The following is a 27,130-nucleotide window of genomic DNA, read 5'->3' as shown; positions in this document are numbered from 1 at the left end:
TAATACATTTACATTCCTGCTGTCCATCTGATTTTATAAAAAGAGAGAGAACTAGCTTCCTCATCTTTCCATCCTTGACTCTTCTCTTTCCTTCTCTTTCTTCCACACTTGCCTTCTGCTCTCATTTCTTTCCCCCTCTTCCTTTTTCTATTCCTTCTTTCTCCTTTCCTTTCCCTTTTCTTCTGAAGCAATTTTAACAACTCATGTGAAATGATGGCATGCAGTCGACATAGGTAGTCTAATGATACAATTTTTATTTATTGTCTTATTGAACAGGTACCTGTTGAGGGAATACTTGGTCCGGAGGGTACATTCAGCATAGGTGAAGGAGATGACATTCACTAAACATAAAGATATTTACCACTGTGAGCAGTATTACACACGTGGCTCTTTGTATATATTATATATACACGTAGCAGTGAGAGCTGACCTGTGAGGGGATCCAGGTGAGGAAGAGAAATTAGAGATAGAGTCTGAGGGAAAACAGTGAGGTGAAGTCGAGAGTAATGGGAATAGAAAAGTACTGTAGACATTAGAAGGAGTGTGTATGAAGGCCCTAACCTGTCAGCTAGAACTATAAATCAAAATATTATTTGGGTCTATCACTTCCTTGTTTGAATTCCTTTCCTCTCCTTTTGTGACATGTCATACAAAAATTTCCATGATTTTATTTACCTACTCTTAATGACTTTACCTTCATTTTGCACTCTTGCAAAATGCAAACATTTATAGCTCCCAAACTTGCATGAGCATTTTACCCTCTGTGATCCTGTACACCTTTCCCCTCCACTGCTGCAAACTCCCATTCCCTATTTCTACCTCACTAGCTCATTCATCTGATGAGTTCCTACAATGCTTAGCTCAAATACCAACTCCTCTGGACAGGATTCCCAGGCCTTCCTTGATGGAGTTATACACACACATCAATATCCATACAACAGAACTGCTTTATGGTGAACACATCATGAAGGTCTCCTTGAAAAAATCAAATAGTTGAGATATAAATAGTAGCCGAGGTTTAACACTCTAAGCAACTGATGACATCCTAACAACTCACCATAAATTAAGCACCACATTCCCAATTATTTTTATCAACAATTAATACATTTGAGAGTTTATGAATCTCAAAGAAACATTTAACAAATTTAGTGATGGACACCTTTGTTCATCTGATAAGACTGATAAGACTATATGGATGAAAATGACAAGACTTTTTAATTCTTCAGTGGATATCAGCAAGCTCAATATCTATATTATATTAAATATACTCCTTATTATATCAGCATTATAAAATCTAAGACAAAATAATTTTGTTTTCTAAAATAAAAAAATATGAAAATAACATGTTTTAGAAAATAATTCATAGTTTTATTTTCATTATATCTGACTCTGAGGACCAGCCAGAGGAAAACAAAGTACAAATAATGAAAATGAAATAAAATGAAGTGATCCAAAATGGTCTTTCTTCAATGTACTTCAAATTTTAAAAATAAGTAAATATGAAAGAAAGAAACAAGACACTGAAATATCTAGGTGTTATATAATATGTGGAGGAGAAGAGAGAATAAATGGTGGGGTGGAAACTCACAAACCAAAAAAAAAAAAAAAAGCCACACACACACACAAATCAGTATTATTTTTGTGTGCTCCCACAGAATGCACCTACTTTCTTATTATCTCACTAGCCACCAAATCATGTAAACACTAATACAGAGTGGTTTATTTTTGACAACCACGAATTCACTGATTTTGCTTTCAAAGAATCCTTACTTATTAAGAACATAATGTATACAAAACTTATATGTTGTAAGCCTCAAAATAGGAGAAATCTATCGACTAACATTTACATAAATAGGAGGTTGTATTCTTTGCTGTTGAAAATTTATTTATGTAAAAGAGCTATTCCACAATCTTTCATAACATGCTTTGGGAAAATTATCCAGTTACACAAGGTGAAACAGACTTCCCCCAATAAAATAATGCTGCTTTCATTTCTTTTTCTAGGGAAACAGAATTGAAAAAAAAAAAAACAGTGCAATTTTATAGATTTGTTCATGATCTAGAAATATATTCGAATATAAATTGTATCCCATCAGGACCTGTAGGAACCGCTGGTATGGAAAGATGCATGTCTACACAATAATAGCAACCTTTCTCTCATTTGATGAGAAGACAGAGTTCAGGGCTAGGATACAAACTATTCTGGTTTTTGTGGTGGCAAACTTAACATTCTGAAATACTAATTGCTACGTAAATTTGACTGCAAAATAAATAAATAAAACAAAACCTGCACTATTCCCAAATTGGGAGAAAGCAAAAATTTCTCAGCATTCTCTAAAACGTTATACTAACTCTGATTCTGATTTTCAATGTAGACAAAAACAAAATAAAACAGTATGATCCGTAGTGAAGCCATGGATATTAGCTGACTCCATATTCTGCAACATTCCTGCTGTGAGTGTGAATCAATCATTGCAGAAGTGATGATTCATGTCCTTTTGTAAAGGTTAGTCTTGCAAATCTTTAAGTTAAAAAAAAAAAAAAAAAAGACCAAACAAAAAAACAGATAGAGGAAAAAAAAGAGGTTACTGTAGGTCTTTCAGTAAGTGGAAATAGAATTTTCCACAATCTATATACTCTACAGGAGTCCATTCTTCTCACAGTTGGAGGCAGTTCTCCCAGGCTCTAAAGCCTCAGAGCTCCAATACCATTAATTGCTTCAAAAGTTCCTGCCCAGATAAGAGGCACATTTCACTGTAGTAGAGCAGTTAGAAGTTAATTTATTATTCTTTAATAAACACTGCTGGAACATATGTCAATATCTTCTATGATCCTGAGTTAGAAATACTAACATATTATTTTATAAAGAAGTACATTTTATGTTCATGTGTGCTAAGTTGCTTTGATTGTGTCTGACTCTTCGTGACCCTATGGACTGTAGCCTGCCAAGCTCCTCTGGCCATAGGATTCTCCAGGCAAGAACACGGGAGTGGGTTGCCATGCCCTCCTCCAGGGAATCTTCTCTGATCCAGGATCGAACCCATGTCTTCTGCATTGGCAGGTGGGTTCTTTGTGTGTGTGCCAAGTCACTTCAGTTGTGTTCGACTCTTTGAGACCCTATGGACTATAGCCCACCAAGCTCCTCTGTCCATGGGATTCTCCAGGCAAGAATACTGGAGTCAGTTGCCATGCCCGCCTCTAGGGGATCTTCGTGACCCAGGGATTGAACCTGTGTCTCCTGCAACTCTGGCATTGCAGGCGGATTTTTTTATTGTTGAGCCACCAGGGAAGCCCAGGTGCAGTTCTTTACCACTTAGAATATGCATTTGCTTTGTTCTACATGAAATATCTGATGGTTACAATTTTCTATAAAGCACAGCATTCATAGGAAGTAAAAATTATCAAAGAATATTTGAGTATTAGTAATCTGTAATTCTTTATAATTTTCTTTAAAAAAGATGTGGGATCTTTTGTGCATTTTATTTTGCTGTGCTGCGTATGTTTCTGTGAATTATCTTACATATCCACTTCCATATGATTTTAGGATTTAAAAGAACTTAAAGCTTAGTTCAGCTTAGTTCATGTTGATGTTTTCCTAAGCCTTGCAGCTGTCTTTAATCTATCTGAAAAGCAAGCACTAATTCATAATGTACTGCACCTGCTATTAGATTCCATGAATTTGGAGATTGGTATACACAAGAAAGAAAAGCTCACTAGCCAGCCTAGGTGTGTGAAGGTTCAGGAGTGGAGTGGGGAAGTATATCATTGCAGTTTCATTATACACTACTGACAATTGCAAGTACACCATTCTTTCAGGCTCATATTTTTTTGTTCACCTGGATTTGCAACTGGCCAAAAACAGACAAAGGTTAGTAAGTCTAGGCACTACTCTGGACTCTGGACAATGTAATGGATTTCATGGCTCCAGTACTGCCATTTTAAAGCCTTCTAGAATCAGGGAATATTTAGATATATCTGTCAAGAAAACTTAGAAAATTCTATTTTCATATTGTTCTTGTGGAGCACAAAATTAAAATGAGTTAGAAAAAATATTAAATCCAGCAAGGCATATTCATTTTAAGCTTTTATAGTTAGTGCTCCAGGCTTCCCCTACTACAGTCAATTGTTGCATATTTTATAGGGTAGTGTCTTGACTTGAATGATAGTGGGTTACCTGGTGTAAGCTGTTTCACCTCATACATGATTAAATTATATTTCTTCCTGCCTGTACAAAGATTATATTGAAAATGCAGGAAGAATTTGGCACTAGGGAAATGCATGTTAGCATTTGACAAGTGTGGAACAGTGCAGGCAAATATCAATATGTGATGAGGTCATGATGGAATCTAAAAAAAAAAAAAAAACAGGAGAAAGTTATCTGAATGCTAAGTGGACAGATGCTTAGCTATTCTTTTGAAATGCCATTCAAACAGTTTTCAAGTCATTTAATTTTCAATTTTTTACATTAATCTGGGCAAAACAAGTTGGTATCTAAGGAAATCAAGAAACCCCAATTCTTGCAGTTTGCTGAATCAAAAGATCCAATGTGCAATAATAACAGGAGTTTATATATGAGTCAAGATGTAAAAATATATTCCAATTTCCATCTTCTGCTTTGTGGTGTATTAGAAAATAATGACATATTTTAAACTGTGTAAAACTATGAGAACAGCATGGCAGCTAGAATCAAATTGAAATTAAAAAAACCATTGAACATGCATAAAGACAAATATTAGAGACTTCTGAGCACAGAATATATACAGGTCTGCTCTAGAGAAGGGCAACACAAAATAACGTGAATTCCTAAAGTGGAAGCCAGATAGGGAAAGCAGCTACGATAGTCTTGGTGTGGTTCATGCCTCTTTGACTGCAGAACAGAGCTGTGGAAGTTATAAACCAGGAAAAACAAAACACAAACAAACAAGTAGATAGAACTTTTCAAGGATATTTAATCCAGTCCCATTCCTCAAGGCAATAAGAAAGAACTCTATAGCTATTGATTCTATTTTAAAGTACTCTAGAGAGGGAAATTCCAGGATATTCCCTCATATACCTTCCCAGCTTCTATTATCCTCATAGGATATGTACATACAAATGAATCCAGAAACTATTCGATCAGTTCAAATGATCTGCTAAATCTGGCAGTAATATTTCTTTCAGGATACTGATGATAGAAATTTCTTCCTCTTCTACTTCCTTCAATACATCTACCACTGAATATCTTCTCATTTTATATAATTTTTTAATTCTTATGCTATTGTTTTTGTTTAGTTATTAAGTTGTGTTTGACAATTTGTGACCCCACAGACTGTAGCCCACCAGGCTCCTCTGTCAATGGGATTTCCCAGACAAGAATATTGGAGTAGGTTGCCATTTCCTTCTCCAGGGGATTTTCCTGATTCAGGGATCAAACCCATATCTCTTGCATTAGCAGGAGGATTCTTCACCACTGAAACACCAGCTGCTGCTGCTGCTGATGCTGCTGCTAAGTTGCCTCAGTCGTGTCCGACTCTGTGCGACCCCATAGACGGCAGCCCACCAGGCTCCGCCATCCCTGGGATTCTCCAGGCAAGAACACTGGAATGGGTTGCCATTTCCTTCTCCACTGAAACACCAGGGAAACCCTGAATTCTTATTGATGTGTTTCACTAAGTTGTGTCCAATTCTCTACAACCTCATGGACTGGAGCACACCAGGCTTCCCTGGCCTTCACTATCTCCCTGAGTTTGCTCAAACTCATGTCCATTGAGTCAATGATGCTATCCAAGCATCTCATCCTCTGTTGCTCCCCTCTCCTCCTACCATCAGTCCTTCCCAGAATCAGGGTCTTCTCCAAATAGTCAACTCTTTGCATCAGGTGGCCAAAGTATTGGAGCTTCAGCTTCAGCATAAGTCCTTCCAGTGAATATTCAGGGTTGATTATTAATTCTTTTACATGTTGATAAATTGTCATTTCCTTTTTCCTCTGACCCTATTATAACTAAATATGTAGTGCTGGTTTGTAATGTAAAATTAAATCTACTTCATATATTTTATGTTTTATAATGAAAAATACATACCTATGTCTAACTGGATAAGAACAGAATTACACAGTTTTAGCATCAGATGAGATATTAAAAGTAATAGACTTGATATTCCTACAAATTTTTTGTTTATATAGCTTCAATGACAAGAAACCAAATATGTCATGAAGCAGTCCATACAATTTACTGGCAGATTTAATCTATATTTATATAATATTTATACTTAAATAATGCTGGAATTTATGCACTATTTTCTTTGAAAGTAATTTTGGGGCTTTTATTGCCTGTTAAATTTCATCTTGCTAGATTTGGTCTGTTACTTCACTGTGCTATGTATACTAGATATTAACATTATCATCTGATGTATTTACCATCACTGCCACCATTGTATCACACTATCTTATCCTTATCCATCCATTCATTAATATACTGAAAACCCAACACTAAGGACAAAAATCTATGGATCATTTACAAATCATCAGAGGAAATCACTATGCAAGAGAGATGCCACAATATAAGATGTTTATAGTATTTCCAGGATGTGAAAGTATAGGTCGTTACTGAAAAATGAAATAAAGTGAGATTGGTCTTAAATATTTAGAGTTTATACTAACACTATGATCACTTATCCTATTTATAAGCCCCAAAGACATTGGTTTTCCATGTTCAACATCAATTGAAACAGTAGGTAGGAGAAGTGATCATCTTTCTCTATGATTTCATGGATGTTGATGCTTTCTACTGAAATCATATCTCCCTAAGGGACTTTGATACATAAAAAAAATTCAGTCATAGAACTCTCCTTTGGGAACAGGCTCTGTGAGGATATAAATAGTCTTTAGAGTCAACATATTAATAACTCATGTTGAAAACATACCTTCACATCAATAAATTTATAGGCTTTTTTTCTTCAGCATGGTTTTGATGAAAAAGAATAAGGAGATACTTTTTAATCTGACAAAGAATTAAGTGAAATTAGAGAAAAAGGAGAGACCAGAGGAGAAGACTGGATATCAGTATTACTTTTTTTTTTGTTTTCTTCTTTCCTCATTTTCCTTCCAGAAGGCTCCTTCTTTGCCAGTCTTGCTGAAACCACCTAACTTAAAATAGCCATTAATCAAGCAGTCTCAGTACTTATTTTCTAGATGTCAGTGAAGGACTATTGATCAGAGCAGATCAACTCTCAGTTCAGTTCAGTCACTCATTCACGTCCAACTCTTTGTGACCCATTGACTGCAGCACCCCAGGCCTCCCTGTCCATCCAGCTCCCAGAGCCTACTCAAACTCATGTCCATCAGGTCGGTGATAAAATCCAACCGTCTTATCCTCTGTTGTCCCCTTCTCCTCCAGCCTTCAAATTTCCCAGCAACAGGGTCTTTTCAAATGAGTCAGTTCTTCACATCAGGTGGCCAAAGTATTGGAGCTTGGAGCTTCAGCTTCAGCTTCAGCATCAGTCCTTCCAATGAATATTCAGGATTGATTTCCTTTAGGATGGACAGGTTGGATCTCCTTGCAGTCCAAGGGACTCTTAAGGGTCTTCTCTAATACCACAGTTCAAAAGCATCAATTCTTCAGCACTCAGCTTTCTTTACAGTCCAACTCTCACATCCATACATGACTACTGGTAAAACCATAGCTTTGACTAGATGGAACTTTGTCAGTAAAGCAATGCCTCAGGTGGTCTGGCATTCCCATCTCTTGAAGAATGTTCCACAGTTTGTTGTGATCCACACAAAGGCTTGGCATAGTCAATAAAGCAGAAATAGATGTTTTTCTGGAACTCTCTTGCTTTTTCCATGATCCAGCAGATGTTGGCAATTTGATCTCTGGTTCCTCTGCCTTTTCTAAAACCAGCTTGAACATCAGGAAGTTCACGGTTCACGTATTGCTGAAGCCAGGCTTGGAGAACTTTGAGCATTACTTTACTAGCACGTGAGATGAGTGCAACTGCGCAGTAGTTTGAGCATTCTTTGGCATTGCCTTTCTTTGTAACTGGAATGAAAACTGACCTTTTCCAGTCCTGTGGTCACTGCTGAATTTTCCAAATTTGCTGGCATATTGAGTGCAGCACTTTCATAGCATTGTCTTTTAGGATTTGAAATAGCTCAGCTGGAATTCCATCACCTCCCCTAACTTTGTTTGTAGTGATGCTTTCTAAGGCCCACTTGACTTCACATTCCAGGATGTTTGGCTCTAGGTGAGTAATCACACCACCATGGTAATCTGGGTCATGAAGTTCTTTTTTGTGTAGTTCTCTGTATTCTTGCCACCTCTTCTTAATATCTTCTGCTTCTGTTAGGTCCATACCATTTCTGTCCTTTATTGTGCTCATTTTTGCATGAAATGCATCACTTCTGGTGCCTCTCTATTCGTAACAGGACACAGCTACAAAAAACTCCAAGCTTACAGTATCTTTACTTCATTCATCACTTCCTTCCCTCTTCCTTTGTTTCCCATTTTATTTCACTCCCTTCTTGTCTGTTCCCATCTTAATTTCCTCATTTGGTGTGATGGTTGATTTTGTACCAACTTGACTGGACCACAAGTTACTCAGCTCAAACATTATTCTGGGTGTGTCCATGAGAATGATTTTGGATGAGATTAACAACCAAATTGGTTAACTGAGTGAAGCAGATAAGGTGGATGGATCTGATCTAATCTGCTGAAGGCCAAATAGAATGAAAAGTCTCACTCTTTTGTGAATAAAAAGGAATTTCTTCTGCCCCATTGCCTTTGAACTGATCACTGTTTTGTTTTGTTTTGTTTTGTTTTATTTGGAGGGAATGATGCTGAAGCTGAAACTCCAGTACTTTGGCCACCTCATGTGAAGAGTTGACTCATTGGAAAAGACTCTGATGCTGGGAGGGATTGGGGGCAGTAGGAGAAGGGGACGACCGAGGATGGGATGGCTGGATGGCATCACAGACTCGATGGAGATGAGTCTGAGTGAACTCCGGGAGATGGTGATGGGCAGGGAGGCCTGGCATGCTGCGATTCATGGGGTCGCAAAGAGTCGGACACGACTAAGCGACTGAACTGAACTGAAAAACCTGAAGTGGTGAATATCAGTAGCAATCAGACCTTGGGGCTAGAGGTCAAGGGAGGGAATCATCAAGCTCACTTTTAAGTCTCAGTGAGCTTGAATTAAACACATACAAAATGGAATATCCGAAAGGAATACTTTTGAGGAACACTGAAGATTGTATAGTTTATAAGTTTGTCTTACAGGAGAGCAAACAAATTCTGAGAAATAGAATTTCTTACTAAAATCGTAGAGCATCCAAGCTATTCCCTAGTTTAGTGGAACCCCAACAAAAAAGACAGTTCTGTTTTGTTTTTAATAGTACTGCCATTTGAAGAAGTTTGTTGATTACTCATACTCAGATAAAACACTCATTCCCCATACTCAAAGTCCTTCAAGCTAGGCTTCAGCAGTACATGAACTAAGAACGTTCAGATGTACGAAACACAGAGAAACCAGAGATCAAATTACCAACATTCATTGCATCATAGAGAAAGCAAGAGAATTTCAGAGAAAAACATCTACTACTGCTTCACTGACTATGCTAAAGCCTCTGATTGTGTGGATCACAACAAACTGGAAAATTCTTAAAGAGATGGGAATATCAGACCACCTTACCTGCCTCCTGAGAAACATGTATGTGGGTCAAGAAGCAACAGTTTGACTTGGACATGGAACAACTGTTTCCAAATTGGGAAAAGAGTACATCAAGGCTGTATATTGTCACCTTGCTTATTTAATTTCTATGCAGAGTACATCATGTGAAATGCCAGGCTGGATGACTCACAATCTGGAATCAAGTTTGCCAGGAGAAACATCAACAACCTCAGATATTCAGATGATACCACTTTTAACAGCAGAAAGCGACAAAAAACTAAAGAAGCTTTTGATGTGGATGAAAGGGCAGGGTGAAAAAGCTGGCTAAAATCTTAAAACATTCAAAAAGAAAGATCATGGCACCTGGGCCAATCATACATGGCAAACAGAAGAAGAAAAAGTGGAAGTATGCTCCAAAATCACAGCATACAGTGACAGCAGTCATGAAATTAAAAGATGCATGCTCCTTGGAAGGAAAGCTGTGGCAAATCTAGATAGGGAATTAAAAAGCAGAGACATCACTTTGTCCACAAAGGTCCATCTAGTCAAAGCTGTGGTGGTTCCAGTAGTCATATACGGATGTGAGAGTTGGACCATAAAGAAGGCTGAGTGCCAAAGGATTGAGACTTCTGAACTATGTTGTTAGAGAAGATTCTTCAGAGTCCCTTGGACTGCAAGGCAATCAAACCAGTCAATTCTAAAGGAAATCAACCCTAAATGTTCATTGGAAGGACAGATGCTGAAGTTGAAGCTCTAATACTTTGGTCACCTGATGGGAAGAGCTGACTCATTAGAAAAGATCCTGATTCTGAGAAACATTGAAGGGTAAAGAGGAGGGCAACAGATAGCATCACCAACTCAACAGACGTGAATCTGAGCAGACTCTGGTAGATGGTAAAGAACAGGGAAGCCTGGAGTGCTGTAGTCTATCTGGTCTCAAAGAGTCAGATACAACTTAGTGCCTGAATAACAACAAGCATTTTTGCCCCCATTTCTCCCTGGTGGCTCAGGGGTTAAAGCATCTGCCCGGAATGCGGGAGGCCTGGGTTCGATCCCTGGGTCGGGAAGATCCCCTGGAGAAGGAAATGGCAACCCACTTCAGTACTCTTGCCTGGAGAATCCCATGGAGGGAGGAGCCTGGTAGGCTACAGTCCATGGGGTTGCAAAGAGTCGGACACGACTGAGTGACTTCACTTTCACTTTCAATCCAATTTATGAGTTTTCATCTATACACAACGTAAGTTTTTATTTCCTTTCTTCATGGATTACAAGTAGCATATATATTATCTAAATTTATTTAAACATACCTGGAGCTTCACCAGAGACACCTGAACCATAGTTTTGTTTAAAGCATGAATCATTTTCTCTCAGTATGAAAATTTCTTACCAAAACAAGTTAGACATAGCATACAACTCACTATTTCACATTGTCTTGTGTGCAGCGGGACGTAAAAAAAAGGACATGCCTCTCTAAAACCTCAGAAATGGAATCCTTAAGGGAAAAAATTGAAAAAGCTGAAGTAATTGCAACATTATCTAGTGACAATATATTCCCATATTGCTATACTTTTCCACACATAACTGGAAATAAAATTGAAAAACTGTAAACAATCAAAGGGTACAATTAAAAGGGACAAATTTTCTAGCTTTAATTCCAAATAAAATTAATGAATATTTAAAAAAAAAGTGCCTCAGATGACCCTAGTATTTAAAGATAATGCTTAGTTATGTATTTTCATGTAGAAGGAAATGGCAACCCACTCCAGTATTCCTGCCTGGAGAATTATATGGGCAGAGGAGCTTGGAGTGCTACAGTCCATGGGGTGACAAAGTGTCAGACATAACTGAGGAACTAACACACACACTGGGTATTTTCAATGCAGCTCTTCCTTGTGATCATTTTTAGAGATGGCAATATGTATGTCTACTGACAGACATCCTACTACTTGAGCTAGAAGCAGATTCAACTTACAGACAAAATACACACCACCGTATTGTGAACGTTTTTGGCTGTATTCAGTCATGTCTGACTCTTTGTGACCCCGCAGACTGTAGCCCGCCAGGTTCCTCTGTCCACAGAATTTTCCTGGTAATAATACAGGAGTGGGTTGCCATTTCCTTCTCCTGAGTTTCTTTGAGAACCAGAGATCAAACTCACTTGAACCAGTATCTCTTGCTAGACAACTGTATATATGTCTTTACTAGAATTCAAGTATAAGAGCCAACATTGAGATATTATCTTACATTTAATTGTTATAGTCAACACATGGATCTTCACAAATCTGTGCTTTTCTGGATTGACCTTTATTAAGGGAATTTTTTAGGGCTTCCTTGGTGGTGCAGAGGTTAAAGCGTCTGCCTGCAATGTGAGAGATCTGGGTTCAATTCCTGGGTCGGGAAGATCCCCTGGAGAAGGAAATGGCAACCCACTCCAGTATTCTTGCCTGGAGAATCCCATGGATGGAGGAGCTTGGTGGGCTACAGTCCACGGGTCGCAAAGAGTCGGACACGACTAAGTGACTTCACTTTCTTTCACTTTCTTTTTAAGGGAATTTAGTAATTTGGAGATGTAGTCTAATTTCTCTCTAGTATTTACCATCTACTCTTGTGAGAAGGTTGACAACGGAAACAAAATGAAACATATATTTGAAAGGTCTGATGTTATCGTGAAAAGCATACATAGGATACTTACTGGGTTTAGAAGGATTGTGAGGAAAAGTTCACCTCCTCTGATACTTTTATCCAATTCTTGGGGGCCTCCTGGATACTCTTTGTAGAAAATAGTGTGTGTGAACAACCCACAGGTCTGTCGAGGGAGGACCTGAGGAAAAAGAAAAAGCAGCATATTGACATGACTTAATTAAAAGTTCCATTGCTGTGTCATGACTTCAAAGTCTGCATATTATCATTCCTATTGGAGTTTCCCAGTGGATAAAGCCAAAATCTTACTGTAATCAAGAGTTGACACTGGTGTAATAATGTAAATATTAAGAGAGCTGCCCAATCAAAGTCATAGGGCATATATGTTACAACATTTTCATTCATGCCTGTAAATTTCACCTACCAGGTGAGTTATATTACAGAACTTGTTAAAAAAAAAAGGCTTCTTAGGGTTAATTTAATTCAAATATAGAGACTCTCCAAGGTTACATTTTTCATGGTATTAGACTGCTTTTTCCCTTGATCTGGAAATACAGTTTACATGTACTTAAATCTCAGAGTCCTCAGGCTCTGAGATTCAAAACAATGAGTTTTCATCAGCCTCACCACTCTGTTTTGTTTTTACTACTCTGAATTAAAGTTTTAATCCCATTAATAGTCAAAGTATCTAATGATTGCTTCTGGCATGTCTTGTGGTTAATTCTGTTGTAACTCAGAATGTTCAACAGAGAAAGCAAATAGGTAATTTTATTCCAAAAACTTTTTATTGAATAATAAACTACTTATAATCTAATGGGGTTGAGGACATGTATTCAATTGCACAGAATAACTATTTATTCCTTGCTTAATTTTCATAATAGCTTTTATTAAAACCAAAGTAAATGAAAATACATAGTGCTAACTTAAAGGGATGTTTCTATTTAATAATATATCAAATGGTCACACTACTACTCAATTAAGGAAAAACTGCTTTCACTCTGATCTACATTTATATCAGGGTAAAACTTTTAATATCTGCTGGATTTCTATGGACATCAATACCCTTAGTTGAATTTTCAATAGATCCACTAAATCTGAGGCTTCTTTAGGTCCTCTAGAACCAATTTACAATAAAAAAATGAAAGTTTCATGATTAATGAATGTTAAGTATTATCTCTGTTTACATGTGTACTATTACTTTTTCTTTGGTTTTAGATACTTATTGGGTAGAAAGATAGATAGGCAGATGATTCTAACAGTAACCTGAATAATGGGTTGAAAAGGTGTAAATATTTAAAGGAGGGAGAACAGTTGTAAACCTTTCCGATGATCTTGGCAACCAGTGATGAGAACATGACCTAAGGCACTGGATGTGGGGATGGATGTTTAAAGATGAGCTATTTTATCACAAAGCAAAATAAGACAATTTTTTTTCATTCTCATGAATAATTATAAATTCCCATCTGATATACTTTTGGGTTTATTTTCATTTATAGGAACATATGCATCATCCTTCAATCAAATTATTATTTTGCAATTAATATATTTGAAAATAAAATATACACCTTCATTTTTATAATATGCTAGGAAGAAAACAATGAAAAACTGCTATCCTAAGATATTCTTCAGTGTCTGAAACTGAAAATAAACTGAGTGGATAAATTTAGCTGTTGGATACTATTTGTTTGATTCTGTCTGTTGATAGTGTAGTGATTTGAGAGGTGTTTTCTTGATTTATGAACCTACATTTTGCCTAGGAAACTCTAATAGAACCAGCCAAACAAATGGACCTAGAGAAACTCCCCAGAAGTATAAGGTCCCTAGAAAAATCCAGAAACTGCAGGGGATGACCTACATGAAACCTGCTTCCAACATTTTGAGCTTGTCTCGAATTTGCCAAAACTACCCCACAGCTTAAAAAGCAAGTCTATAGCCAAGCAGTGTATTAATGTGTGACCATCATGGTGTGCAAGGGATTTATGATACTCATGTGAAAGAATTTTTTGGAAGTTAGATTTTGTCTTCATTCCACATGTAGGTACTGAGAGCCTTTGATACACACAACAATACATACTCACCATGATGCTATTGTGAATGAAGCCCTTTCGGTATCGTGCAGGTTTCAAATGTGGATACTCTTCAGTGCTGGTGACCTGAATACCCCAGACCTTCTTCCAAGCTGCATACAGCTGAATATGAACTGGGTAGACCCCTGAGTGATGTGGTGCCACTGCATAGCCCATGTTGATAGGTATTCCATGTTCCTAAAAGAAAACCAGAATAACATCATATGCCATGTGGTCAGTTGAATTTAATTAAAATCATTTCCACAAATACCTATTTAGGATATATTGAAAATTCTGAAAGAGATGGGAATACCAGACCGCCTAACCTGCCTCTTGAGAAATCTGTATGCAGGTCAAGAAGCAACAGTTAGAACTGGACATGGAACAACAGACTGGTTCGAAATAGGAAAAGGACTACGTCAAGGCTGTATATTGTCATCCTGCTTATTTAACTTATATGCAGAGTACATCATGAGAAACGCTGGACTGGAAGAAACACAAGCTGGAATCAAGATTGCCGGGAGAAATGTCAATAACCTCAGATATGCAGATGACACCACCCTTATGGCAGAAAGTGAAGAGGAGCTAAAAAGCCTCTTGATGAAAGTGAAAGAGGAGAGTGAAAAAGTTGGCTTAAAGCTCAACATTCAGAAAACGAAGATCATGGTATATGGTCCCATCACTTCCTGGGAAATACATGGGGAAACAGTAGAAACAGTGTCAGACTTTATTTTTTTGGGCTCCAAAATCACTGCAGATGGTGACTGCAGCCATGAAATTAAAAGACGTTTACTCCTTGGAAGAAAAGTTATGACCAACCTAGATAGTATATTCAAGAGCAGAGACATCACTTTGCTGACTAAGGTCCGTCTAGTCAAGGCTATGGTTTTTCCTGTGGTCATGTATGGATGTGAGAGTTGGACTGTGAAGAAAGCTGAGCGCCAAAGAATTGATGCGTTTGAACTGTGGTGTTGGAGAAGACCCGAGAGAGTCCCTTGGACTGCAAGGAGATCCAATCAGTCCATTCTGAAGGAGATCAACCCTGGGATTTCTTTGGAAGGAATGATGCTAAAGCTGAAACTCCAGTACTTTGGCCACCTCATGCGAAGAGCTGACTCATTGGAAAAGACTCTGATGCTGGGAGAGATTGGGGGCAGGAGGAGAAGGTGACGACCCAGGATGAGATGGCTGGATGGCATCACTGACTCGATGGACGTGAGTCTGAGTGAACTCCGGGAGATGCGATTCATGGGGTCACAAAGAGTCGGACACGACTGAGCGACTGAACTGAACTGATGCAAAGGATGAAATACATAAAAACTAATAGGATGGCATTTTGTCCTTCAGTAACTCATGATCTTATGATAATCATAGGAAATTTGTTGGGCATGTTGCTCAGTCATGTCTGACTATTTGCAAACCCCTGAACTGTAGCCTGCCGAATTTCTCTCTCCGTGGAATTTTCCAGGCAGGAATATTGGAGTAGGTTGCCATTTCCTACTCCAGTGGATCTTCCTGACCCAAGGACTGAAACTGCATCTCCAGAATTAGCAGACGGGTTCTCTGTCAGCTGGGAAGCTAAGATTAATTCTGAATTTTGAATGCAGAAAGTTTGGGAGGAAGATAGCAAAAAGACATGGCCTCTACTCAGAAAAGAACAACAAAAAAATGGCACATGTGTAAGTTGCCCAACTAAGAGATGGTATAGCACAATGTAGGGTGTATGTGTCTACGATGTTGAAGACAACCAAAAAGGTAAGTATGTACAATAATGTGATGAGTTTTTACTGTTAACATCAGGGACTGGGAATTAATGTATTTGAATGGCACAGACAAGGAAGCTCTGTGATCATGGAGGGTCATGACTGCTCTATGTCTTAGGAAGCAGGATATAGTGACAACATGCGAAGATGAACCAGAAGATGTAAATCAAGCCTGTGCATTAGAAAGCTATTGCAATGGTACAGTTTAGAGGGGATGTGAGGACCTAACCTAGATTGTTGGCGGTCAGATTAAAAGCCTATGAAAAAACGCCATACGAGAGTCAGTGATGTTGTGGATACACTGGGTAAAGGAAAAGTGAAGATTGGTTTTGGAAATTAGCAGCTCAATTTATTTTTATAAAACCTGCTGTTTACTATGAGATGCTTGTCTTGGGTAAACAGTGAACTCAAAAGGAAAAGAAGGATACATTTAAAACAATAATATGAGAAAATTGTAGATGGATGGTATTACATTGTAAACTACATGATATCGACCTGTAGTCTTCTAATTTCTGCTTCTTTGTATTTCTCCCTTTAAATGCTTATCTGCTTTATAAAGATGCCTTGAAGGGTTGAATCTCATCAATTGAGGGTATAAATGACAGTAATCAGTAATACATGAAGGCTGACTGAATCAAAAAACAGAACACAAAAAAAGTGTTGACTTGACAATTGCCACATATATTTTCTATTATATGATAGAACAGGGAAAGAATTCAGTGTGGTATAATAAGCAAGCAGTGAATGGATCATGTGTCTATAATGCCTAAGTCAACACCATATTCAGTTCAGAAGATAGGCCCTAAAGATTTTGCAAGTCTCCTTCATTCTTCCTTTCACAGTCTGGCCCTCACTGTACAGCCAGATTCACCTCTCTTTCACTAGGAGTATGTGTTTTCTAACATCTATTACAATAAATGGATCCGTAGAAAAACTGAATTATGAAATCAATGCTGTAAAATGAGCTGGAGTCTTTGGCTAGGTACCGGGGAAAATTCATTTCTTTGTGCATGCAGAAGAAAAATACTTCTTCCAGGAGCTTATGTTTTCAATATAAAGTAAGGTTGGCAAAGTCTAGTTATAAAACTACTAGGAAACTACCAGAAGGAAATGGTAACTACTTTTATGCTGACACTCACTGGGGAACATGTACTGGGAAAAGCCTTAGATCTCTCTGGTTAGTTCCACGTTGCTCAGTGAATGGTCCCAAAGCCTTCTGAGGATCAGTATCATGCAGCAGTCAAAAGGTGAATGCACTGGGTATGACATACAGATAAACTTTCTCATGAGACAAGTCTAAGATCAAGTGTGTTCAAATCTCTCTGCCTGGTAAATAGGAGTTGTGTGACTGGTGGTGAGAAAAGCAGTTCTGATTTACAAAAAGAGGGGATGACAACCTGTTACATTCTTATTATTCTTTCAAGTGATTCATACGGTTTTGTATTAGTCTTGTTCCATGATTAAAAGAATAACAAAGTCAACAGGGCATGAATTCTAACATCTTTACCAACCACTTTGTTAGTCCTCATTTTTATCACTTCTAGTAGCACAGCTGGTAAAGAATCCGCCTGGGACACAGGAGACCCTGGTTCAATTCCTGTGTTGGGAAGATATGATGGAGAAGGGATAGGCTACTCACTCCAGTATTCTTGGGCTTCCTTTGTGGCTCAGCTGGTAAAGAATCCACCCGCAATGCGGTAGACCTGGATTTGATCCCTGGGTTGGGAAGATCCCTTGGAGAAGGGAAAGGCTACCCACACCAGTATTCTTCCATGGACTGGAAGGATTCCAGAAGAATTCCATGAAGAATTCCAGAAGAATTCCATGGACTGTATAGTCCATGCGGTCACAAAGAGTCAGACACAACTGAGCAACTTTCACTTTCACTTCAATACTTTATTCCAAATTTTGGACTCAGAACACTAGATAAGTATGTGAATCTTCTAGAAGCAATGAGATAGAACATTAAATCATGAAAGAATTGAAATATTAAACAAATGTATCTCTTCAGAAAAAAACCAACAACAACAGACATTTCACTTTCGACAAGTAGTAAAATGAATTGTAGAACTTTCATGAAAAAAATCAGAAGGTAAAAAGCAATTGATTTGGTGAGTAGCAAGGAAGGGACAGTAAAAGGATTTTATTATATCTATTGATTTCTGGGGGCTTAATGTTCTACTGCTCATAAAGTCATCTTATCACACTGACAACTGGAGCTCAATCAAAATAGTAAATCACACTAGATAATTATGGGTTTATACTTTTTCCATCTAAAGGATAACACAAAATGAAAAGTAATTCCCTAGTAACTCTTTTTTTCTGTTATCAAGGGGCTTGCTGTAGAAACCTTCATTCTTTACTGTCTAGAGCTTAAAACATACTTCACGGTGACTTGGTCAACTAAAAAGTGAACTAAATACATTTTCACAAGATCACAAAAAATTAAAAATTTGAAATATTTTTCTAATGTGAATATAGGAAACATTTGAGATTACAAAATTAGGAATACAAATGACAGTAAATTATTTTATTATTTATTAAAACCATGTCTTTTAAAGGAGCTAGTAGTTCTATGATGTCATAAATGACATGACATCACAAACAATGATGGGGAGCCTAACTCGATCTAATTTTCCATTTATGTTAAATTCCCAGTTGACTTGAAAATGAGATAATGGGTAATTTATAGACCATTAAAAAAGAGGGTCATCAGTTTTCAAAAACTAGAATAAAATAAAATATATTTAGCACCAAATACCTAACAGTAATCGACATGATCTTATTTAACTTTTCATTAGTCCTTCCTACTGATCATATCTGCTTGTAACTGCTTAGTATCTGATATTTATGAAGTTTTTTACATTCGTGTCTAGCATTACCCTCATAATTTCCCTGTATGGTAGCCTGGATGTTATTATCACATATGGAAACCGCAGCTCAGGGAAGGCAAATAACCTGCTCGTGTTTACAACTGTCAGAGCTAGAACTGTACCCAAGTCCTCTAAACTCATTGCTTCTGCTTTTCTACTCAGTTACTACTACTGTGACCCTCTCTCCCCACTCCCAGGTAATGCCTAGAAGCACTTTACTGACAAGAGGGAACTGAGTTTAATATAAATATATTTCTGAATCAGAACTCCTACCACTGTTTTTACTTGGAAGGGTTATAAAGCAAAATTATACACTTTCCAAACTCTGCAGCTATCATTTTGGATGCAAACAAGTTTCAGTCAACCAGAAGTACTTAGAAAAGATGTCAGAAGACAGTAGGTGGACAGATGCTAAAGCCTGGCAGCTCCTGGCTCCTGTTGCTGGTATGGAAGATCCTTTCTGAAGCAGAATTTGGTGCCCATTTGCAGGGGAGCAGTGACAACTTACACTTCTGTCAGAGCTCCAGTAGCAACTTGAGAAACGATTGCTCCCCTAGGGAGCCAGTTCTCTCTGGCTCTGCAAGTCCCAGAGGAGGAGTACAGCCTAGAATCTGCTCCATCAGCCTTTCCAAAGTTTTGGAAGTACTTGAATCTTGAATTGCTGAATAAAAACTCCCTTTGTTTAAAAAAGCTCCAAATGGCTTCTGCGTCTGTCATGGAAATCTGACTGATACAGGTGGTCTTTCCCCTTTCTAATAAATAGAAAAGGTTTGAGGGGTTCAGGTGAGATGTTAGTGGCTTGAATCCTAGGAAAACCGAGGAGAGAGTTTGCTAAAGTACTGCATGGTTTATCTTCAAGAAAATTCATTAATACATGAGAAACATTTATTTGTCTAGCTGGTTACTATCATATATGATTATTAATTCCTGGGCTTCCCTGGTGGCTCAGTGGTAAAGAATCAGCCTGCCAAGGCAGGAGGTGCAAGTCTGGTCCCTGGGTCAGGAAGATCCCCTGGAGGAGGGCATGGCAATCTACTCCAGTACTCTTGCTTGGGAAATCTCACAGACAGAGGACCCTGGTGGGCTATAGCCCATAGAGTCTCAAAAGAATCAGATACGACTTAGCAACTGAACAACAAAAGCATTAAATCTTATGTTGATCAGCCAGTGATTAGTGTACAAAGAAAATAACTAGGAGACTTGTCTTGAGGCAGGAAATAGATGGGCCCCAGGCTGAACAGTTTCTCCCCTGTGGACAAAATCTCCATAATAGCAGAAACTCTGTAAAAGCAGGATGCTGGAAGAGGCTGGGCCCTGCCCAGGTAAGAGATAAAAGACCACAGAATCCTCATTCTTGAAGTCAAGGAGACCTCCTGGATTACACATGTGCAGAAAGGCTCCTTGGAAGTAAAAAAGGGAGGGAGTGTCACCTCATGATAAATGATGTCAACCACCCATATGCCTCTTCATTAGAATCCATCTTGGTAAAGACATGAGTACACACATGGGAGGTTCCTGAGATATACCAAATATAGACTCAGAACCAGGAAAATCAAAATGATTAGCCAAAGGAAACCTGGAAGAAATGCCCCATAAAAGTGATTCAAATCACCACAAGGGCGTGACTCAGTCTCTGAGCCTGCCTCTGTGCCTGTACAAATAACTGTACTCTTTTCATTCTAATTAGCACTTTACTTGTTTCAATACCTTCAGTCTTTGCGGGAATTCTCTTCTGCAAAGCTGATGAGTCAGGGCTGTGTCACTGACCACTGGACTTGTGGCTAGATGCCTTCACCACCTAAACCTGACCTTAATGTTTGGCCACAACTGACACCCTGTTATACCGCTGCAGGATGAGGCCACCAGACTGACCGACATGCGATCAGTCTTTAAATAATAAATGTCACAGATCAACTCCATGGTGAAACCATATCATAACAAGAGAAGGTGAATAGATTGCATTGAAATAACATTGCTCTAATGTATTAATGTTGATGACTTGCAAGTACCTTTCTGCCAGCACATAAAGGAATACCCCTTCATAGGATAACTACATCCTAATATATGGGCCAACATATCTACAGGCACAACGCAAGAGCTAGAAAGAACAATTTTGTTGTCATCATTGGTAGATACTTTTTAGAAGACCTGGCTCACCATAGAGAGGAGAAAAGGAGAAAAACGGGATAGGGGAGATCTGAATTCATGGACATACCAGAGACATTCCCTAGATCGATCACAATAGCTGAAGAGAAACCTGAACAATAGAGGGAGGTCCTGATACAGAGAGGAGAAGAGTCAGACTAAAGGCATTTTTCCCTGTTATTATGAAACCAGACCTAACATATTTTAGGATGGTTTAATATGCCCACTCCTAGTAGCATGCTTGTTTTATAAATATTTTTTAAAGAAAATAGCAAATAAAAATTTGTGCTAAATAAATTCATCACAGATATTTAATAAATGAATATAAAAGAAAAATAAATGAAATGATGATTACATAAATGAATATACTTGCAAAGCATAAATGAATATACTCATAGCAAAGAGACAATGCATTTAACAATATCCTTTTGAACTTAAATTATTGATTTGTCCTCCTAATTACACAACTTCCATGGAGTGCCACTAGTGCCAAAGAAAACAGATCTCATTATCTATTTTTCCTTTTAATAAGGACTTGGAATCACATTGTCAACTTTGAGAATGATTCTAGGATCATTGATTTTTGCACTGTGTTTTGGGTACTGAAATTGTCTTCTGTTTTCATAAGTGATAAAAGCAATGACTGCGTGACCCTGGAAATTGGCTGGGTCAGTCCTGACACTTTCTGGAGTGAAGCCTAGTAAATGGTGACAAATCTCTGGAGAGCTCTGTACTACAAATGGATTTTTCTTTTGAAAAAGAAATAGCACAGCAATGGCATTGCTTCTATAGTGTGAAATTTCCAATTCTAAGTGAGCTATTTTGGGCAATTGAGACACATCTCTTCAATATTCTTGACCTGCTAAAGATCTTCTTAGCTGCTTAAAGATGACTAACAGGAAAACTAAGTAAGTCTTCGTTCACACTGTATAAAATGTAGTTGATTAGGCACTTTCACTGCTAACTTTTTGTGCTCAGAATTCCCACTTTATTGCTAATTATTCAACATATATTTATTATATATTATTATGTATTAGCGCCATTTTAGTTACAGAGGATATAGCAATGAGCAAATAGAAATCTCTGCCAGCAGAAAGCTTATGTTTTAGTGGGGTAAGATCAAGATCATAAACAAGTTGGTAAACTGTATATTATATTAGGGCTTCCAAGGTGGTGCTAGGGTAAAGAAACTGCCTGCCAATGCAAGATACATAAGAGATGTGAGTTCAACCCCTGGGTTGGGAAAATCCCCTACAGGAAGGCATGGCAAGCCACTCCAGTATTCTCCACCCATGGACAGAGGAGCCTGGCAGGCTACAGTCCACAGGGTTGCAAAGAGTCAGACATTATTTAAGCAACTTACTACACACAAAGCATACATATTATATTAGAAGGAGCTAAGAGCTTCCCTGGTGGCTCAAAAGGTAAAGAATCCGCCTGCAATGTGGGAGACCTGGGTTCAGTCTCTGGGTTGGGAAGATGCCCTGGAGGAGGGCACGGCAACCCACTCCAGTATTCTTGCCTGGAGAATTCCATGGACAGAGGAGTCTGGCAGGCTACAGTCCATAGCACCGTTAAGAGTCAGACATAACTGAGCGGTACATGAATGGTACATCCATTCAATTGGATGTCAGGTAGGAAGAGCTGTGGAGATAAAACACAGCAGAGAAAAGAAGAGGGATCAAAGGGTATGGGTGGCAACATTATAATAAATAGATTATTCATTGAAGGTTTCATGGAGAAGGTAGTATTTTGAGTCCAGGTCAAAAGTTGTGAGAGATTAAGCCATACAGGTAACTTGGGGAAGATCATTCCAGGCAGAGGGGACAGTACATGCATATATTGCTCTGAGTTGAAAGCCCATCAGGTATTTTTGAGGAAGAATAAGAACTCAATTATATTTGGAGCAACATGAGCAAAGGGGGAGAGTAGCAAGAGATGATGTCAAGAGGCCTCATTGCTGCAAGTGCTTTACTGAACAACTCCAGGGGCCACCATTCACATTGAATATGCTTTTACAGAAGTTGCATGACACAGTATCACTGACAAGAAGGAATGGGTGCAGAGCATGTAAGTCCTTAATATGCCACAATGAGGATGGTGATGTTTATTTACCTTGAATGAGAGGAGGAGTTACTGGGAAGTTTGATAGATAATCTAGACTATCATTAAAAACAAAATTCTTCAGGCTGCTATGTTGAGAGTTGACTGAAAGGAAGTAAGGAGGCAGGTAGGAACCAGTTAGTAGGTTTGTATAACAATCTAAGTGAGAGATAAGGATAGCATGGAATGGGGTGGGGACAATGTAACTGGTGAGAAGTAATTTTTATTCCGGATATATTGTGAAAGTGGAGCCACGGAAATTGTGATAGATTGAATGTGAAACATGAGAGAAGGTGCTTAACTAGAAGGATGGAATTCCCATCAAGCAAGACTGCACAGTTTAAACATCAAACAGGTTAGGGGGAGAGAGGCAGGACACATGTTTGGGATTAGACATTCATTTGGATGTACCAGGTAGGAAGTCAGTCAAATAAATACATCTAGTGTTTAGAGGAGTTCCACTGGAGACCTAAGTTTGGTGAGGTATCAACGTATAGATTTTATTTAAAGTTATAAAACTCACTAAGATCACCAACAGATTGAGCATGCCGACAGAAGAGGAGGCCTAGGGATAAATCTTTGGGACAGATTAACATCAAGAAAGCGGAGAAAACAGAACAAATCCAGGAAATACACTCAGAATGACTACTGCAAGCAAGATGGGAGGGACATCAGAAGTTTACAATGAGAACTAGGAACTGCCCATTGGGTTTAAGACTCAGTGCCCTTTAGGGAACCCGAAAAGAGAAGACCTGATGGAGTGGTGAGGAGCAAGCAAGCCACAGTGGATTTAAGAGGGAATAAGGGAGGTGAAATGGCAACAGTGAGTATATCAAAGATTTTAAGAAGTTTTGCTAAAATGAAGGATCAAGAAATGGGGCTGGAGTTGGAGGGAGAAAATGACATAAGCACAGGACTTTCTGAAGATGAGAAAAATAACTGCATGTTTATAGAAAGGTAAATGCTTTAGAAGAGTGGGAGTTGCCTGAGTTATGTGTATATACATACATATGCACACACACACATATATAATACACATATACAATTATATTACTTATATGTATATATAATGTGTGTATATATCTATAATATATATATGTATATATATAATGTATATATACATATATGTAATGTACATATATACATACATTATATATACATAATATATACATTATATACATATGCACATAATGTATATACATATTATATATATATATATATATATATATATATAATGTGTATATATATGTATCATCCTCAAGACCCTGGGAGGAAGGTATGATAATCCAGTCGCAGAGAAGGTTAGGGAAGCTTACTGACCTTGAGCAGCTGGTGTGGGTCTGGACCTGGGCTGAGAGGCCAGAGCCTGTTCTCCTGGTCACAAAGGCTCCAAGTAGGGGCATGAGGTTTGGCTGTACCTGAAGCCTGGGGTCCCCAGGGCTGTGTGGGCAGCTGGGAGGCTGAGCCTGGTGGCTTTAGTGCTTGGTGTCCAGGGCAGGATCATTTACCAGGAGGCTCATTGAGGCAGTTGGCCACGACCTGTGTCTAGGTGTCTTCCTGGTGGAAGCCAGCCTCCAGCAGGGCATCCACCTGCGTCTCCTTGAATTCAGTGGTGATGTCTGAGTACCTGGACTTCACCAGCTTCCCTGGGAGTGAGATTGTAGTAGGGCGAGGATGCTCCTGTCTTCAGCAGGCAGAAGGCATGGTCCATAAAGAAACATAACTGTGTGTGCCAGGTCCCCTGAGATGGCAGGTACATGTTGCATGGGATCCCATCAAAGTGACTGGCAGGGTAGGTGCCACCTCTGCCCACTGGTCTTTCAAAGTAAGCACCTTTGTGGGGCAGCCACTGGGCCCAGTCCAGGAGCCAGGAAGATGCTGGAAGACACCGTGCCTGCCCTCAGTGAGGCAGCGGCATGCATGCAGGTAGGGATCTCCCAGCACTGGGTGATTGACTCACCCAGGATCTGCAGGTCTGACATATCACAGGCTACAGGCACTGCCCACCACACGGGGATGAGCTCCCGCTGGCTGAAATGTAGGGGGTCATAGCAGAGGCTCTTGAATGGAGGGCTGGATCGAGCGCCCCACAAGCTCCAGATGCCAGGCCACAGTGTGTATGTTTAAATCATGTTAACACAGTTTATGGTAATAAGTGATATATCTATATAATCAAAAAAACTGTAGTAAATAATTATCACCACCAGAGTCACTAGCTATGAAGACTATTACATATTACAATCTTTACGTTTGTTTTCTGTCTACACAGGTTCACATGTTGCAAATGAAAATCAAACCTATATTTCCATTTTGCTATCCTCACATTGAAGTAGTAGCTGTAGTAATGAGCCAAGTAGAAGTTCTCTTTCAACTGATTGATACATATTTTTTTTCAGTGAAATAAGAAGCTCAGCAGTTGAGAGTGAGGATGGGGCAAGATGTGTATATTTTACAGAAAGAGAAGGTATGAAAGAGTGGTCCAGGGAGTAAGGCTGTGAACAAAGTCACTACTTAACTTCTGGGCAGCCCTGAGGATCCATGTGAGGTCTGCAGTCCTCGTAAAGTGAGAAGTGTCCAGTGTTAGTCCCAGCCACATTCACTTTCAGGGGTACAGGTATGGACTAGGTAGAGATTTGGATTTAAACTGAGTTGAGACTTGGCAAGGGAGTTTGATGAACCAAGAAGTATAAAGGAGTTCAGGGAGGATTCAAGGGAATGGTTATCGTGATTGATTATTGAGCAAAGCTGTATAAAGAGGAAAGCCAAGACCTGCGAAGGGTTAGGGGTGGCAAAGACGTGTTATCAGGTTATCTCCAGAAGTGTCAGGACTGCCTTTTAGTGCCTATTAGTTATTGCCTCTGTTGCATGGCAAGATCTAGTTCTAGAAGTAACTTAGTGACAAGAGAAATGATACTGGATATTAAATATTTAGAACATGGAATGGTGCTTTTAACCTGGAAGAAATAACACTACAGAATCTTTGTAAATGTGTTGAGTGATATGGGAACAACAATAGCATTATCCATCCCATTATGATATCATTTCTACAGTTACTATAAGCAGAAATGAGAAAAAGAAATAACTTAAAATAATTCTGTTTAATGAGAGTCACAGAACTTTCACGTGTTCATTTATAATTTTATTTCAAGTAAATAATATAACTAATTTATCTTGCCATATATATCTATTCTTAGCACCTCAAGTATCTATGCACATTATATATTAAATAAAGAAAATCAGGGTGGTTCCTGCTCCATCTGGGCAATCCTGTTTCCACAAAAACTGGGAATCCCCAAGCTGCCACAAGTACTGGGAAAGCACCTCTAGTCATCCTTGGACTTTGTTTCTTATTCGGGCTGACTGTTTCTCGTTTCACCGCTCTTCCTGAAACACTCTGCAGCAGGAAGGCCTATGTTAGACATCAGACACACTACTGCACATCTTAAGTTTGGTCCTTCTTGGCTATGCTCTTGCTCTGTGTGAGAATGAGAAGGAGGGGATATAAGTCCTGATTGAGATGCCAAATTCTCTAGAGTCCTTCTGGCCCCTGATGTGGAACAGCTGGCTAGTTTTGCTTGTTGGACTGGCAACTATTGAGAGATTAAGCCCTGAGCCTTTGGAGTGGGAGCACTGACTCCAAGACCCTAGACTACCCAAGAACTAACCCTAGGGAGTATCAGATAATGAGAACTCACACAAAAGAACCACTTGAATACAAGACCCAGCATCACCCAACCACCAGTAGCACCCTGTGCAGGACACCTCCTCCAAACAACAAACAAAACAAAAATACATACCCAATCATCAGCAGACAGGATTACCACCTCACTCAGCCTTGCCCATCAGAGGAAAAGCAAACAAACGAAAACTCAGCACAAATCTCACCCTATAAGAAGCT

The 27,130-nt window shown here is 38.8% G+C and overlaps 1 protein-coding gene across 1 annotated transcript in view; it reads right to left on the bottom strand.

Annotated features, from left to right (window-relative positions):
- The window catches only part of LOC128049737 (bifunctional heparan sulfate N-deacetylase/N-sulfotransferase 4), a 281,519-nt gene that overhangs the window by 99,798 nt on the left and 154,591 nt on the right, over window positions 1-27,130 (bottom strand). The window contains exons 4-5 of the mRNA XM_052642048.1: window positions 14,361-14,546; window positions 12,335-12,463 (exon numbers count right to left, since the gene is read on the bottom strand). Of these exons, the coding sequence (XP_052498008.1) occupies window positions 12,335-12,463; window positions 14,361-14,546 (315 nt within the window). The remainder of the gene's footprint in view (window positions 1-12,334; window positions 12,464-14,360; window positions 14,547-27,130) is intronic.

This window comes from Budorcas taxicolor, chromosome 6 (assembly GCF_023091745.1).
Source record: "Budorcas taxicolor isolate Tak-1 chromosome 6, Takin1.1, whole genome shotgun sequence".
In the NCBI taxonomy this organism is placed as follows: Eukaryota; Metazoa; Chordata; class Mammalia; order Artiodactyla; family Bovidae; genus Budorcas; species Budorcas taxicolor.
The sequence above is the reverse complement of the archived record's forward strand: the minus strand, read 5'-3'. Positions and strand labels throughout refer to the sequence as shown.